A 14,308-nucleotide genomic window follows, 5' to 3' on the forward strand; every position below is an offset into this window, starting at 1 on the left:
ACTTTTTAAGGGATGCCTATTGCACATGGAGATGCTGCATGGGGTAGCAGTTTTAAATGAGTTTATAGTGAAGAAAGGTAAAATGAGTGTTTTGTTACTATTGTTTGCAATGAGTACTTATTTGACTGATAAACAGATTTTGGTGTTCTGAAAAAACTTGGCAACAGCTCATCAAATAATATTAAGGCTCTTCCAAATAGGGGGTTCCATGGAACCCTTTGAACCCCCTGGATCTGCCCCTGCATACACATCGATTGCAGGGCCGCCCACAGGGGGGGGGGGGGGGGGGCAACTGGGGCATTTTGTCCCGGGCCCCAGCCTGAAAAGGGCCCCAGGAGGCCCCATGAAGAGCCCCCTGAATACCTGTTTAAAAGATCGATATACTCTAATAGAGCAGTCAGATCTAAATACTCTAATAGAGCAGTCACAGTATTCTTCAGAGGAGCAGTGTAGCAAGCTTATAGATAAGGAGATATGGTTGGTGATGGGTAGTTATTGTCATTGCCAGCAGGTTGTGACTTTTTTTTTTTTTTTTTTGGTCTTCACCTTACAACTTGGGTGAAGGGCCCCACTTTAACTCTTTGCCCTGGGCCCCTTAATTTCTCTGGGCAGCCCTGATTGATTGTGTCAACAGTGTTCATGGAGTACACTATTAGTATTATCTCTTGAGTGACTGTTCTATTAGAGTCTCTTGTTGTTTTTTGTTTGCTGTGCATGACCTGGAAAATGGCTGACAGCCTGAGAAATTATAGAAAATCCTATAGACAAGTACCTATAAGATGCCATGTAGCCCTAGATCTTTTGTAGCTCTTCATCCCCCAGTGGAGGAGCCCTATACATGACACTGAATGCTTATTGCATGCATGGGACATAATCCAATGAGGACTGCATGAATAAAGTTTTACATGTACTTAGGAGTGCAAATGCTATAAATTGCACACAAACTATTTGATGTGCTGTGCCACAGCAAATAATACAATTCTATTGTGTGTTTAAGGGTAATATTATTGTCATACATATATAGGCAAAACACATGTAGAGTGTATCTAATACTTGTATTGTTGTAGCTACAGCAATTTGTAGATAATGAAGTTAAGGTTGGTGGGTGTTATAAACAACACCAGAGACAGTTAGCTTTTTTTTTTTTTTTTTTTTTTTAATGTTATTTAGACAGGGAGACAGCATCAGCAAAAGCTGTTTTTCAGCTGTGCCCTGAACAAGCATACAAAAACAATATAGGTACATATATACACACAATTAACTAAATATGACTTAAATAAGCTAGCTTAAAGCTATTTAATGAGTTCATCTCGGTGATTGAGGTAGGCAGGCTGTTCCATATAGTTGTGCCACGATAATATAGACTTCGTTTGTCATAGTTTAATCGCACAGCAGGTACATACAAACGATGGACATTGCGCCCTGCACGACCTGTGACGGATAAAGCAGACCTGAAGGTGGAAAGTAAGTAGGAGGGTGATAGCCTTTTTAAGATCTTGTATACTTGTATGGCAATATGAAATCTGCGACGTTCAACTAAAGTAAGATTAAATGCAGAAGATCTGGCAGAGTCATATGATGAAAACCGTGAATGAAGTCTTTCCAGTCTCTTAAGATGGCCAACATTAGTAGCCATGGGGGGCTTCCACTGTAGGTGAAAGTACAATAACTGCTATAAAGTCACTGTACATGAATCATGATTCATGTACAGTGACTTTATAGTAGTTACACTATACTATAGATAACGAAGTTAAGGTTGGTGGGTGTTATAAACAATACCAGAGACAGTTGGCGTTCGTTAATACCCGGAACGGACCGGACCAGAATTTTATTGTTGAGGAGCGCGTATCCAACAAAAATAAATTTCGGTGCGCTTGCAAGGGATACAGGACGTGGACTCTGTTCTTCATTTGCACTCAGGGCACGATTGTCTACTGATATCCAGAGTGGCTGATGGTGATTTCGAAGCAAATATAGTCGTATACTGGTATATATACAAATTTGCGAAGCGGAAACGTAGCGTATTACAAGGACTGGATACTCTCACCGTAGCTAACAATGGCGGCGACATACAAGCTAGCCAAGACTGGTCATAGATAATATAGCTAACTGGACTGATCTGTATGCATACCGTACGCAAGGAAATTTAGACTTAAGAAAATTTTGACTAATCAAACCCGATTCGTCAAATTCTCTCACGTATAAATTTCCTTGCGTACGGTATGTAGATCAGTCCAGGTATATTATTTGTGACCAGTCTTACAGTAGCTAGCTTGTATCTCGCCACCATTGTTAGCTACGGTGAGAGTATCCAGTCCTTGTAATACGCTACGTTTCCGCTTCGCAAACTTGTATAAATACCAGTATACGACTATATTTGCTTCGAAATCACCATCAGCCACTCTGGATATCAGTAGACAATCGTGCCCTGAGTGCAAATGAAGAACAGAGTCCACGTCCTGTATCCCTTGCAAGCGCACTGAAATTTATTTTAGTTGGATACGCGCTCCTCAACAATAAAATTCAGGTTCGCTCCGGGCGAATTTTTTTTTTGGGCACACTTTGGACTTAGAAATTTTCACGCATTATTTTTTTCCGGATAATGTTGCGCATGTTATACCGGATACTAACCTGCTCTGGTACTCACGTTGCCAGGGCACGTTGCTCTAACAGGGTGTCTAAGCTGTGTTTCCTGCCAGGCTGACAGTACAAAGGGAGGGCAAAAATCACCTTAGGAGGAGACGCCTCTTCCTCTCGTTTTTTCAGCACCAGAATGTTTTCTCACATCGTGATTGGCAACCTCAGTGCCAGTCTGGCATTAGATCACATCACAGAACTACTCACAGCCATTGTTGAAAGTGAGTATGAAGCATTTTGTGTTTTAATTCTTTTTAGTAACCAACACCAGTTTGATGGATGTGTCACAATGCACTGAAGTGTTAACAGTAGAGGCTGGAGTATTATGCACCTATCGATATTATCCCCCACCTCCCCCCTCCCGGGCATAAAGGGGAAATGGGTGGGGATTTGAATTTTTGAAAAATCAAATACTCCACCCATGGGGGCACGACTAGTGGTCAAATCCCCACGTAGTATGACTGCAATACACTTTAGCAAGAGTACATAATAATAGAAGAGAGAGGAGAGTGTCTAACTCTCAATATAGGCTGTACAAACACACAGCGCTCAAACCCTCCTACTTCAATCCATAGAACAGCTAGCCATATATCAATACCTTTTTGTGAACAGAAGACTGTTAATATCTGTTGATTGAAGCAGTATAATGCTGAAGCCTACTTCAGAGGGCAGCGCCTATAATCGAGATAGCAGCGCCTATAATCGAGATAGCAGCGCCTATAATCGAGATAGCAGCTAATAATCGAGGTAACAGCGCGTGTAATCGAGTATTAAGTGCTGAACGTTTCGTCGTGTTCTTCGAGAGTAGGTGATGGGAACACCACAACGGCGAAGTTGTGATGAACAACAAAGAGTTAGGCTCGAAATGAATCCAGGAATCATACAACGAGCCGACTTACCTGGGAACAATCTAATTTCCTTAACTGATGCCCACCATGGCATTGGTAGAGCAGGACATAACGCAATACCAGAAGTTCCCAGGTTTATTCCGCTGTTAAATGCTTGTAATCCTGCACAGCTGCATACTTATGGACTTCAACAATTGCATTGCCCCATGGGTAGGGGAGCCTCTGTGTCATTTCTCCCCAGATTTTCTCAGCTCATTTCATTTCAGCCAAGACTGCAGCTGCAGAATACACACCATCTTCCGGTACAGCGAACTGATAATTCGTATAGTGACATTGTGCCAATGCCAGTATCAAATCAAGAACTTCTGTCATCACATCAACCAGCTCTGTTGCCAGACCCACCAGCTCCATTACCAAATCAACCATATAAATTGCTTGCACAAACAGTTCCATTGCCGAAGCAACCATCTTCACTACCAGACCCACCACCTCCATGCAGTCAATCATCTGATTTATCACCGTCAGGTTTGTTTACTACAAAGAATATCGCTGGCCTAGAAGAAAGTTATCCTGATCTTGTGTTTGCCATGAGACGGTCAGAGAAAAGGGAATATCTTGAAATTTCTCAACAAGACACCCAGCAGGTAGCAGGTGTGGGGTGTATGTCCCCAGTGCGAGCTCTGTTTTTTGATTCTGATTCTAACAATGTTACATATGACGTTCAAGCTCTGTTCAGTTCAGTGCAAGCTGGAACGATAGAATCCTTGGATAATGCCCGCCCGGTAATCAACATGGTTTCCCAAAATGCCAGCTATAAATTCTGTCCAGGATTGGAATACCAACATTACTTTGACTTTTATGTCAAAGTAATAAGGTTTCACATCAGCACTGTTCGGCTATGGCAGAGACCTTTTCAGAGGGTTGACTCAATTCACTGTATATTGCTGCATCAACTAGCTCACAATGCTACTATGGAAGAGAAGAGCCAATATGTTGTACTCTGTAAGCAATGCAAGCGTCTGCGTGCTTTGCTTAACCACCAGCAAAACAGGAGTAGTAAAGTTGATCCTTCTACAAAACTCCAGAGGCAGCAGCCATCTTCAAATTACAAATTAAAGCATTTATCCCCAGCCAGTGCACAGAAGCGAAAGAAGGCAACCCAGAGAGAAAGATCAGCAGATAAAGCCAAGCTTGCCAAGTATGAACATCTAGATGTTACTTTAGACGATGATCAGAATGATGAGTTGAATGCTGTTATTGAAAAGATCGAAGAGCAACATAATGATGAATTGGGCAAGGTATTTCAGGAAGGGGAAGCTAAATCAAAGCACATTGGAAACAGTATGCGTAACATATGGCAATCAGACAGGTGTGCTCAGACTACCTTTCTGAAGGATCAACTGCGGAACAGTAAGGGCAATGCTACAGTGCTGTATTTTAATTATAATAATTGTTTGTACCACAGTGAACCGCAAGAGGGGTAACCGTTGGAATCCGGTTACTATTAGAATAGGTTAGTTCATTTATTAGCTAAGTTGTATGATTGAGAATACCACAACTATGTATTTTGTAGCACTGGCCATTTTTGTTCGCAGTCCAGCGGCATATGAGGCTCTCAAGAGTTTTAATGTGTTACAACTGCCTTCACGTTCTACTATTCAGTCTTATACTGGTGCCTTTCTACACGAAGCTGGTGCTTCAAATGAGTCAATTTTAAAGCAGATTGAAAGTTATGAAGCTTTCAAAGAATCTTGTGCCAGCAGTGGAAAGTGCAGACCAAAGTCAAACGGTGTCCTTATATTTGATGAGGTAAAAGTTGTTTCCTCTCTGATGTGGAACTCTAGGAACCATCAGATAATTGGGTTGGCAATGTCAGAAAGGGATCAGGCATCACTGCTAGATGTCTACCAATTGCTTGAAGAGGACAGACACACAAAGATGACCAACTACATACTGCAATTTCTGTGGAGGGACCTCACATCAGGATTTGACGTTGTTGGTCCCTATTTCACCAGTTAAGATGCTGTGTCTGCTAAGTTTATTTCAGCATGTATCTTTGAAACAATCCGATTGTTTCAGGTTTGTTTGATACATGCTGCATGGACAACTTGCATGTAGTTATCTTTTGTGTTGTATAGGTTAATGGATTAAGGACTAGTTTACTTATTTGTGATGGTGCTGCACCTAACCTCACATTTCTGAAGGCTACACATGGAGTTAGTGGTGTGTATGGTGTGTGCAAAGGAACTGACCGTTTCAAGGTGAAGCCTTGGTTCTCCAATCCATGTGATCCCCTCCACAATATTTATTGGCTCATATGTCCAAGTCATCAGGTATGTGCTAGTGTATTGTACATGTTAGCTGTACTATACCGGTATTTAATCACCCTGTTTTATTTTCATTCAAGCTGAAGAACATGATCAACGCATTGTATGCTTCACAGGATGGAGGAACTAGGTCGTTTGAGGATGGCAATGGGACTGGGTTTGGATGGAAAGCAATTGTTGACATGTTTGCAAGGGAATGCCAGCGGCGAGACATAGGGCACGCAAGAATGGTTCCAAAGCTTCGTGAAATCCATGTGATTCGTGATTCGTGGACAAAACTGAACGTGTTCCCAGCCAAGATCATGCAGGTCTGTGTTATCACTATATTGCATACTTGTGTATAGTGTGTAATACGATTTTGTTCTTCCTTTAGCAAGAGCAAGTTCTGTCAGAGCTTAACTCTTACGTTACACAATCCCCTATACCAGATGATGCTGACAATGTTCGTCTGACCTTGCGGTACTTAGAAGCGTGCAGAGATCTCTTTGAGGACGGATTTTTGTCTCATGACAAAATCACAAGCATGGGATCAGAACCCATGTTGTCTATCCACAAAGGATTTAGTCACTTTGAGAAGTGGTACAACGAGCTTTCTGAAGGTTAGTTTAATTAAATGAGGTCATCTTGTGCAGTATGCTAAAAATATTCTATTTAGAGTCCATTGGCACACAAGATCCCAGATTTCTTAGCTGGCAAAGTAAGAATCACAGTTGCTATTCCTATTTATAATGTATACTTTATTAGCATGGGATCTACTGAGAGTATGTGTTTACGGATTCACTGGTTTTGCCACTTGGTTTTTAGACGAATACCCAGAACATTTTATAAGTCCAGTAAGGTTATCTGGCAGTGCAGTGGAGACATTATTTAGCCAGTTCAAGAGTACAGCAAGGGGAAAATTAAGTGCAATGAATTATCCTACTGTTAGAGCAGCTCACCTTGTAAAGCACACTGTGACTCCCCATCACAGCTCTAAGGGATATCGAGATACACCCCTTCAACTTTGTGAAGTTCCACTAGAGAAGAAAAAGTATGAACGCACAATTAAACCAAATCAATAGATGACACGATACATTTTTATGATTTATTTGCAATTAATGATTCTTTAATAATTTAACAGTGTCTTGACATATCGTTATTATAATGTATCTGATGTTGTTCCTTGGGATGACTTGCTTTTGAGGTTAACATGATGACTTAACAGTGAGTCCCTTAGGTTTTGTCCTGCCAAAGTAGCTAAGCCTTTGTGTGCTGCGCTCTGTTGCTTAAAAGAATCTAAAAATTCTTGGATCCTTGTATGGCATAGTTTACGTACAAATTCCTTAAATACACTGTCTACACTCTTGTCACTCATTTCAGAAAATTCTGGTATCTTCTCTCGCAAAATGGTTTCATATAAAGATAACAATTTTGTGTCAAGAACTAACTTGTTAGATATAACAGTTAGCAATTCCGAGCCATACTTTTTGAAACTTTCACCATTGGTATATTCTTTTGTGGCAAGATCAACTTCTTTTATTAGCGGTAACAATTCTACACATGGGAAATACATGTGACCTTTGTCACGGTACTTCAAGCTGTCAGGTATCAGTTCCTTGTCTTCCTTCTTGTGTATACTCAGTTTCTGAAGTATGGTTGTTTCCTCGGAGAGTTGCTGATCATCACCACAGTGCTGCTTTAACTTTTCATACCTACTATGCAACATACTGGCTATAGCCGCCCCTCCAAACCGATAAAATACATCTTCACTGTCTTCTGTCACTTCTGCATTACCACTGGACTTCTTGCTAAAAGATTGCATCACCTTGTGACACTGCCTCAGCAACTGATCAAGTGTGGATGAGCAATACAGAGTTAAAAATCTAGAAGATGCATCTTGAGACAATGCATGTTTCTCCTTCACTTTATGCCACTCTGATCGTGCTGTAAGAACTTGCTCTGCTACTGGATCAGAAGGGTGCAGACCTAGCTGTGTGAGGTGCTGATTCTTTTCAACCAGCAAAAAGCTGCAATGTTTATGCCAGGATATTTGAAAATGAAGATATCGCTCTTTCTTGGTGGAGCATTCAACAAACAGACGAGCAAATGCTAGTTGTAAGTGATGTGCAAGGAAATTTAATGCTTTGGGATCGACAGAGCAGCCAAACGCCTGTATATCTTCTCCTTTAAATAGCTTTTGGCCACATACTTCCTCAAGTGAATGTGAGGAGATTTTATCCGAGTTCAGCTTTTTCACGTAGCTTTCTAATTTCTGTCTTTCTGCCTTCAGTAAAGCCTTTCGACGTTGCTGTGGCTGCTGCTTTGATTTGGTAAGTCTCTTTGAAGTACGAAGCTTTTTGGGTGCTGGTTGGTCTCCACTATCAGATTCGCCACTTGAATCACAGGAATCAGTATCTTCGAACACCTTTGCTCGCCACATGTTTTAATATATAAGCGCTCATAAAAGAAATAATTTTTATTATGTGTGCATGAAGTGGTTGTTGGCCATTTGTCACCTTTGGTGGCTATAGATGATTGCGTAATGTCTGAGCGCTGTGCGTTTGGCGAATCTATAGCAGTTAGACACTCTCCTCTCTCTTCTATTATTATGTACTCTTGACTTTAGGAAACAGTTTAATTCTTATGTAGCTTGCGGTTTAACAAATTCCAAAAATTTCGAACGATCAAATACCTCACTAGTGGGGCAGAATTTCAAATCAAATCAGGCCAAAATCCCCCACTAATCCCCTAGTAATCCCAGGAGGGGGGTAGTGGGGCTTAACATTGATAGGTGCATTACCAACTCTTGGTATTATGAATACTGTAGTTAACTGAACAAGCCCTTTAGTGTCAGTTTTGGTTCTGAGCAGACGGCAATTGCCAAGAAGCATTTTTGATTGTGTCATGGTGCCATCCTATTACAGAACAATGTGAATCCTTTTACTTCCAATACGAAGACATGGTATGTGCAAGTTGTGACAGGCAGCTATTTATTTATAACAATTGTATAGCCATCACAATGAGCCTTATCCGCAATTACGTCACAACGCAAAAATGGCGAAAAGTGTGGGGGCCTTTTGTACAGAGAGCCATTGGGAAGAAACCAAAAGCAGACCATAGGACTACTCGAGAAGTACGAAAATGCGTGCCCCTACATAGTAAGATAGTTAATAGCCTCACCAGAGTTTTCTCATGCTTTCTTCACGTGGAACATCTCGAAACGTTATCCCTTCCATACAAAGTATCCCACTTGGCCCCCACACTTTTCGCAATTTTTGCGTTATTTTTGCATTGTGACGTAATTGTGGATAAGGCTCGTAGGAAGTAACGTTTCCAACTCAGATGTTTCTTGCCCTACAAAGATGGCAGTGCTGACTTTGTGTATATTTTACATAATGTTTTTATCACTGTGTCATGTGATGATGTGGTCATGATTATGTGCGATGATCTGTGATCACGTGTGTATTGAGTACGATATTTGTTATTGCTAGATGGATTCACATTGAGATTCTGAGCGAGTGATTGTAACCAAAGAACTCTGGTCTGAATGAGGTGTGGAACAAGCCTATTTCTCACAGTGCTTGAATACAGCCGAAATGAGTTTGATGATGTAATACAGGAAAAGATAGGAAATTCAACAATCTGGCATTGCTGGACTGTGAACGTGCATTTGAGGGTGGAGGCTACAGGAAGACATATTTAAAGTTGGAAGCACCCTTGCAAAACTAATTGATGAGGGTTATGGCCTATCCTTGTTAAACTAAGAAAGTAAACTCAAGTGCAGCCAGTGTCCCTTATTCTACCAGTTGTATTTTTGATGTATTGCATAGAGTATGTATGCTCACTACGTTGGCTGTTCCACCCATGTTTCTGCAAGCCTATGTCTACAGTACTGTATGTGTGTGTGTATCTAAATACTCGTTTATCACAAGACCATATTATATGATTTCAATCTAATCCTAAAGAAGGCCGATACAGAGTATTCCATACCCCCTACATCTCATCTGATTATCAGTGCACTTGCATTTATCAAGTAGTACATGAGTTGTTAATCATGTTGTGTATACACTTTTGCTAGCACAGGAACTGAATGTATACACACCTACCAAAGGGCTGCAGTAGTGTTAGTGTAGTAGTGCAAGTTAGTTGTAATAAGTAAGCAGTTGACATTTTAAATGCACTTGTACACGTAGAAGTACTTTAATTGCTACTTGTACTTTAAAATGTACTTGTCCTTCACTGATTTAAGTATGCCTAGCTAATGGCTATAAAGAAGTTACAGATTCACATCTATTAAGTATATGTTTGGCCAATTTTGTGATAGCGTATCATCAGACTTGATTAAAACAACTGGTAACAAAGTTATGCCAAACACCATTGATATCAGTTCTTGGATACATCACAACTGAGCACTTGTCATCAAGTTGCAGTGGAATCAATGCCTCATTTTATAGCTTTAAGATAAACATTTTAAAGCACACCTATTTTTCATTAGGCTGTGAACTTGAAGTTTACCTATTTTTTATTACTTGCATCAATGTTATAATTGGGTTGGGTCATCCAGATTATCTTCATCATTTGGGTCGTATTTTGTCTGGATCAAATGGGTCTTATACGCTTTCCAGTTGAGATGTGAGATAAATTAAAAAAGTATTGATGGAAATGCAGTTGTATGTACTCAAGAAACTTATATTCGAGAATGTGTCTTTAGGGATATGTGGAGCAGCACCCACTTATCGGGACTGTATGCTACTGTCTATTGGCATGCATCTTTGGTATTATGCCCATATAATATTAGGATTGAAGGTTGTTACTTGTAGGCAACTAGTCTGACTTTAAGCAACGGGGCCATATCCACATATGGGAATTGCAGGTTGCTGCAGCTGTCATACCTAATTAATTGATTATGAGTGTTAAAATACTCTTTGGTACAGCTACTTGTCTCCTTGCAGATGATCCTTCCTATAGTGTAATGATCTGTATAATAAATGTAGGATTAACTAGTGGAACTTTAGGATAATGGATATTATGCCAAATCTATGCCGATTACTATTTCTTTTACTAAACCCAGTGCTTGACACTTGTCTTTATTGTGATCGAACTGGGGTCAATCGGTTCAGCAGTACTAACCCACTTACAACCCTAAATTTTATTCCTGCAGACATTGTTGAATGGATTTCCCTATATAATAATATAAGGAATTCTGCTCAAACACAATTTTTCCTTTTTTGTCAGTACTATTTCATTTAGTTGGTCTCAAAGTGTCCACTATATGGTAGTTCTACAGTATACAAGTGCACTAGGTAATGATCTGGTTACATATCAGCCAGTAAGAACTTGCTACAATAGATTAACCACACATGTATCAGTTTATACTGTACAAGGACATAGATCGTAACAAAGAGAGGAAGCCAACACTCAGAAACAACAGCTTCACTGTCAACAGAAATCCCTTAGTACTCTTTAGATGTACCCTCAGGGCTGCCCACGGGGGGGGCAACTGGGGCATTTTGCCCTGGGCCCCAGCCTGAAAGGGGCCCCAGGAGGCCTCATGAAGGGCCCCTTGAATACCTGTTAGAAGATTGATATACTCTAATAGAGCAGTCAGATCTAAATACTCTAATAGAGCAGTCACAGTATTCTTCAGAGGAGCAGTGTAGCAAGCTTATAGATAAGGAGATATGGTTGGTGATGGGTAGTTATTATCATTGCCAGCAGGTTGTGACCTTTTTTTTTTTTTTTTTTGGTCTTCACCTTACAACTTGGGTCAAGGCCCCACTTTAACTCTTTGCCCTGGGCCCCTTAATTTCTCTGGGCGGCCCTGTGTACCCTCAACTACACATACACACCATACATCTCGATAGCTGTCTGACTGAACAATAACATGACACGCATAACCAAATGCATTACTGCCTTTTCAGTCTATTCATACTCACTCATGTTTTAACACGCACTGTCAAACTGGTAGTTGGCTGTTTCAGTTGCTTAACAAACACAAGCTCCATCATACTCACACACTCAGTTTCAGCAATGACTGTGAGGAGCTCTGTACTGAAAAATCAGTGGAGGCTGTCAATCACAATGTGTGAAAACGTTCTGCTGCTAAAAAATGGTGTGAGAAAAGAGGGCTCTTAATTAGGCCTCTTAATTGGTCTCCCCTTAAAGTCATCCTCTCCCTCCTTTTGTGCTGTCAGCCTGGCAGGGAACACGACATTGTGACGAATGTGCATGTCTGTAGCAAGTTAGTATCCCGTACAACATGTGCAACATTATCTGGAAAAAAACAATGAATAAATTTTTCTCTAAGTTGAAAAGAAATTCTCCCATACAGGTATACCATATTGAATTTCCTATCTTTGTTCCTATTGTGGAAGTATTAAATCATCAAACTCATCTCGGCTGTATGCAATCACCAAGAAAATGTTCCATAGATTGGGGTTCTTTGGTTATAATAACTTGCTCAGAATTTCATCTAGAAAATAAATTAAGAATATCGTACTCAATACATGTGATCACAGATCATCACACATAATCATGACCACATCATGAATCAGTGATAAAAAATTATGTAAATATACAGAAGTCAGCACTGCCATCCATAGGGAAAGGAACATCCACATTGTTCAGTAATACACAATCAAAAATGCATCTTGGCAATTGCTATCTGCTCAGAAACAAAATCGACACTAAAGGGCTTGTTCAGTTAACTACCATGGTGTTCATAACACCAAGAGTTGATAATAAATACATTAATAAAAAGAGTTGGTAATACTCCAGCCTCTACTGTTAACACTTCAGTGATAACACTGTGACACATCCATCAAACTGGTGTTGGTTAATACTAACAAGAATTAAAACACAGAATGCTCCATACTCACTTTCAACAATGGCTGTGAGTAGTTCTGTGCCATGATTGTCTAACGCCAGACTGGCACTGAGGTTGCCAATCACGATGTGAGAAAACATTCTGGTGCTGAAAAACGGCAGAACGGGAGAAAGAGGCGTCTCCCCCTAAAGTGATTTTCACCCTCCCTTTGTACTGTCAGCCTGGCAGGAAACACAGCTTAGAGCAACGTGCCCTGGCAATGTGTGTACAAGAGCAGATTAGTATCCGGTATAACATGCGCAACACCGACTATCCTGAAAAAAATAATGCGTGAAAATTTCTAAGTCCAAAGTGTGCCCAAAAAAAAAATTCGCCCGGTCCGGTCCGGTCCGGTCCGGTCCGTTCCGGGTTTTAACGAAGGCCGAGACAGTTAGCTAAGCCATGGGGGGCTTCCACTGTAGGTGAAAGTACAATAACTACTATAAAGTCACTGTACATGAATCATGTTATCTATAAATTGCTGTAGCTACAACAATACAAGTATTAGATACACTCTACATGTGTTTTGCCTATATATGTATGACAATAATATTACCCTTAAACACACAATAGAATTGTATTATTTGCTGTGGCACAGCACATCAAACAGTTTGTGTGCAATTTATAACATTTGCAGAAGTGACCACAATGAAGACCTAATTAGATCATGGTTTGTATAGGATAGATGATGATTGACACTTCACACAATATAAAGCCCCTTCTTGCTAAGTAGTATAACATGAAGCATATGCATGCATGCAGTACTGTGCTCTAAACACACAAACACTAAAACAAGACAGGTTCAAAATACCTATAGCACGGTGCTCAAATAACTACAACCCTGTACAACTTCTTGGCTAAGCCTTTTAAATACACAGTTAATGTCATACAACTCAATTTAACTCCTAGAATGAAGATGAGTGTGTCAATTCTTGTCTTAATAATTTTATATATAAAAATGTTACAGTTATATAGCCTCACAGTTAGTTTACATCAGGTATATCAAGAGTTCATAATAATTATTATTGAGAGTATCCAACTTACTTACCTGGTCAAAACACATGCACTGTGTTGAGTGATTGCATCATATCTCAAATACTTCAGTTTCATGTTAATCACCTGCAGGCTTCACATATAATTAGTGTTTGGGACATAATAATAATATTGCATGTCTTGCTTGGTTTATTAGCAATTACTTTAAGATAATTGTTGAACACAATGTAGCATCAAGAGTTTGTATATCTATATATGAACTCTTGCAGGCCTATACATGTTCTCCCTCCCTATTGTGAATTGTTGTAAACCTTAATTGGTTATTATATGGATTCAGTATTTACTAATTTTGATTTGATTTTTAAATTTAACCTCATGGTAATCTGCAAAGCCGTTCTTTCTTTCCGGAGTATTAAACTTTCATTATTGTATTGAACATGTATTGACTGAAAAACAACCATTACAGAATAATCATTGTGTAGACTATGTAGTGTAACCCTGTATGTGTGTATTTATAGAAAGACTGAATTAATGATAACTAATCTGTAACATTATACCGTTTCTAAACTACAGGTTGTCCTTTTATCCTTTCAGCAACAGCACACAATCCCACTTCATGTTCTTCCAGTGCATCGCAAAGTTTCCTCCAGGTAGCTGAG

At 39.9% G+C, this 14,308-nt stretch overlaps 2 protein-coding genes across 2 annotated transcripts; both read left to right on the forward strand.

The window, feature by feature from the left end:
* Positions 1 to 3,463: 3,463 nt before the first annotated feature.
* On the forward strand, positions 3,464 to 5,761 carry LOC136252330 (uncharacterized). The gene is made up of 4 exons (XM_066044743.1): positions 3,464 to 4,895; positions 4,951 to 4,998; positions 5,059 to 5,564; positions 5,624 to 5,761. The coding sequence occupies exons 1-3, from the start codon at positions 3,503 to 3,505 to the stop codon at positions 5,502 to 5,504; spliced, it is 1,887 nt and encodes a 628-aa protein (XP_065900815.1). The 5' UTR covers positions 3,464 to 3,502; the 3' UTR covers positions 5,505 to 5,564; positions 5,624 to 5,761.
* Positions 5,628 to 6,929, forward strand: LOC136252331 (uncharacterized). Its single transcript, XM_066044745.1, has 5 exons — positions 5,628 to 5,818; positions 5,893 to 6,120; positions 6,186 to 6,411; positions 6,468 to 6,509; positions 6,557 to 6,929. Exons 2-5 carry the CDS (start codon positions 5,902 to 5,904, stop codon positions 6,871 to 6,873), a joined length of 804 nt encoding a protein of 267 aa, XP_065900817.1. The 5' UTR covers positions 5,628 to 5,818; positions 5,893 to 5,901; the 3' UTR covers positions 6,874 to 6,929.
* Positions 6,930 to 14,308: the final 7,379 nt, after the last annotated feature.

The sequence above is a fragment of the Dysidea avara genome, chromosome 4 (assembly GCF_963678975.1).
Source record: "Dysidea avara chromosome 4, odDysAvar1.4, whole genome shotgun sequence".
Classification (NCBI taxonomy): Eukaryota; Metazoa; Porifera; class Demospongiae; order Dictyoceratida; family Dysideidae; genus Dysidea; species Dysidea avara.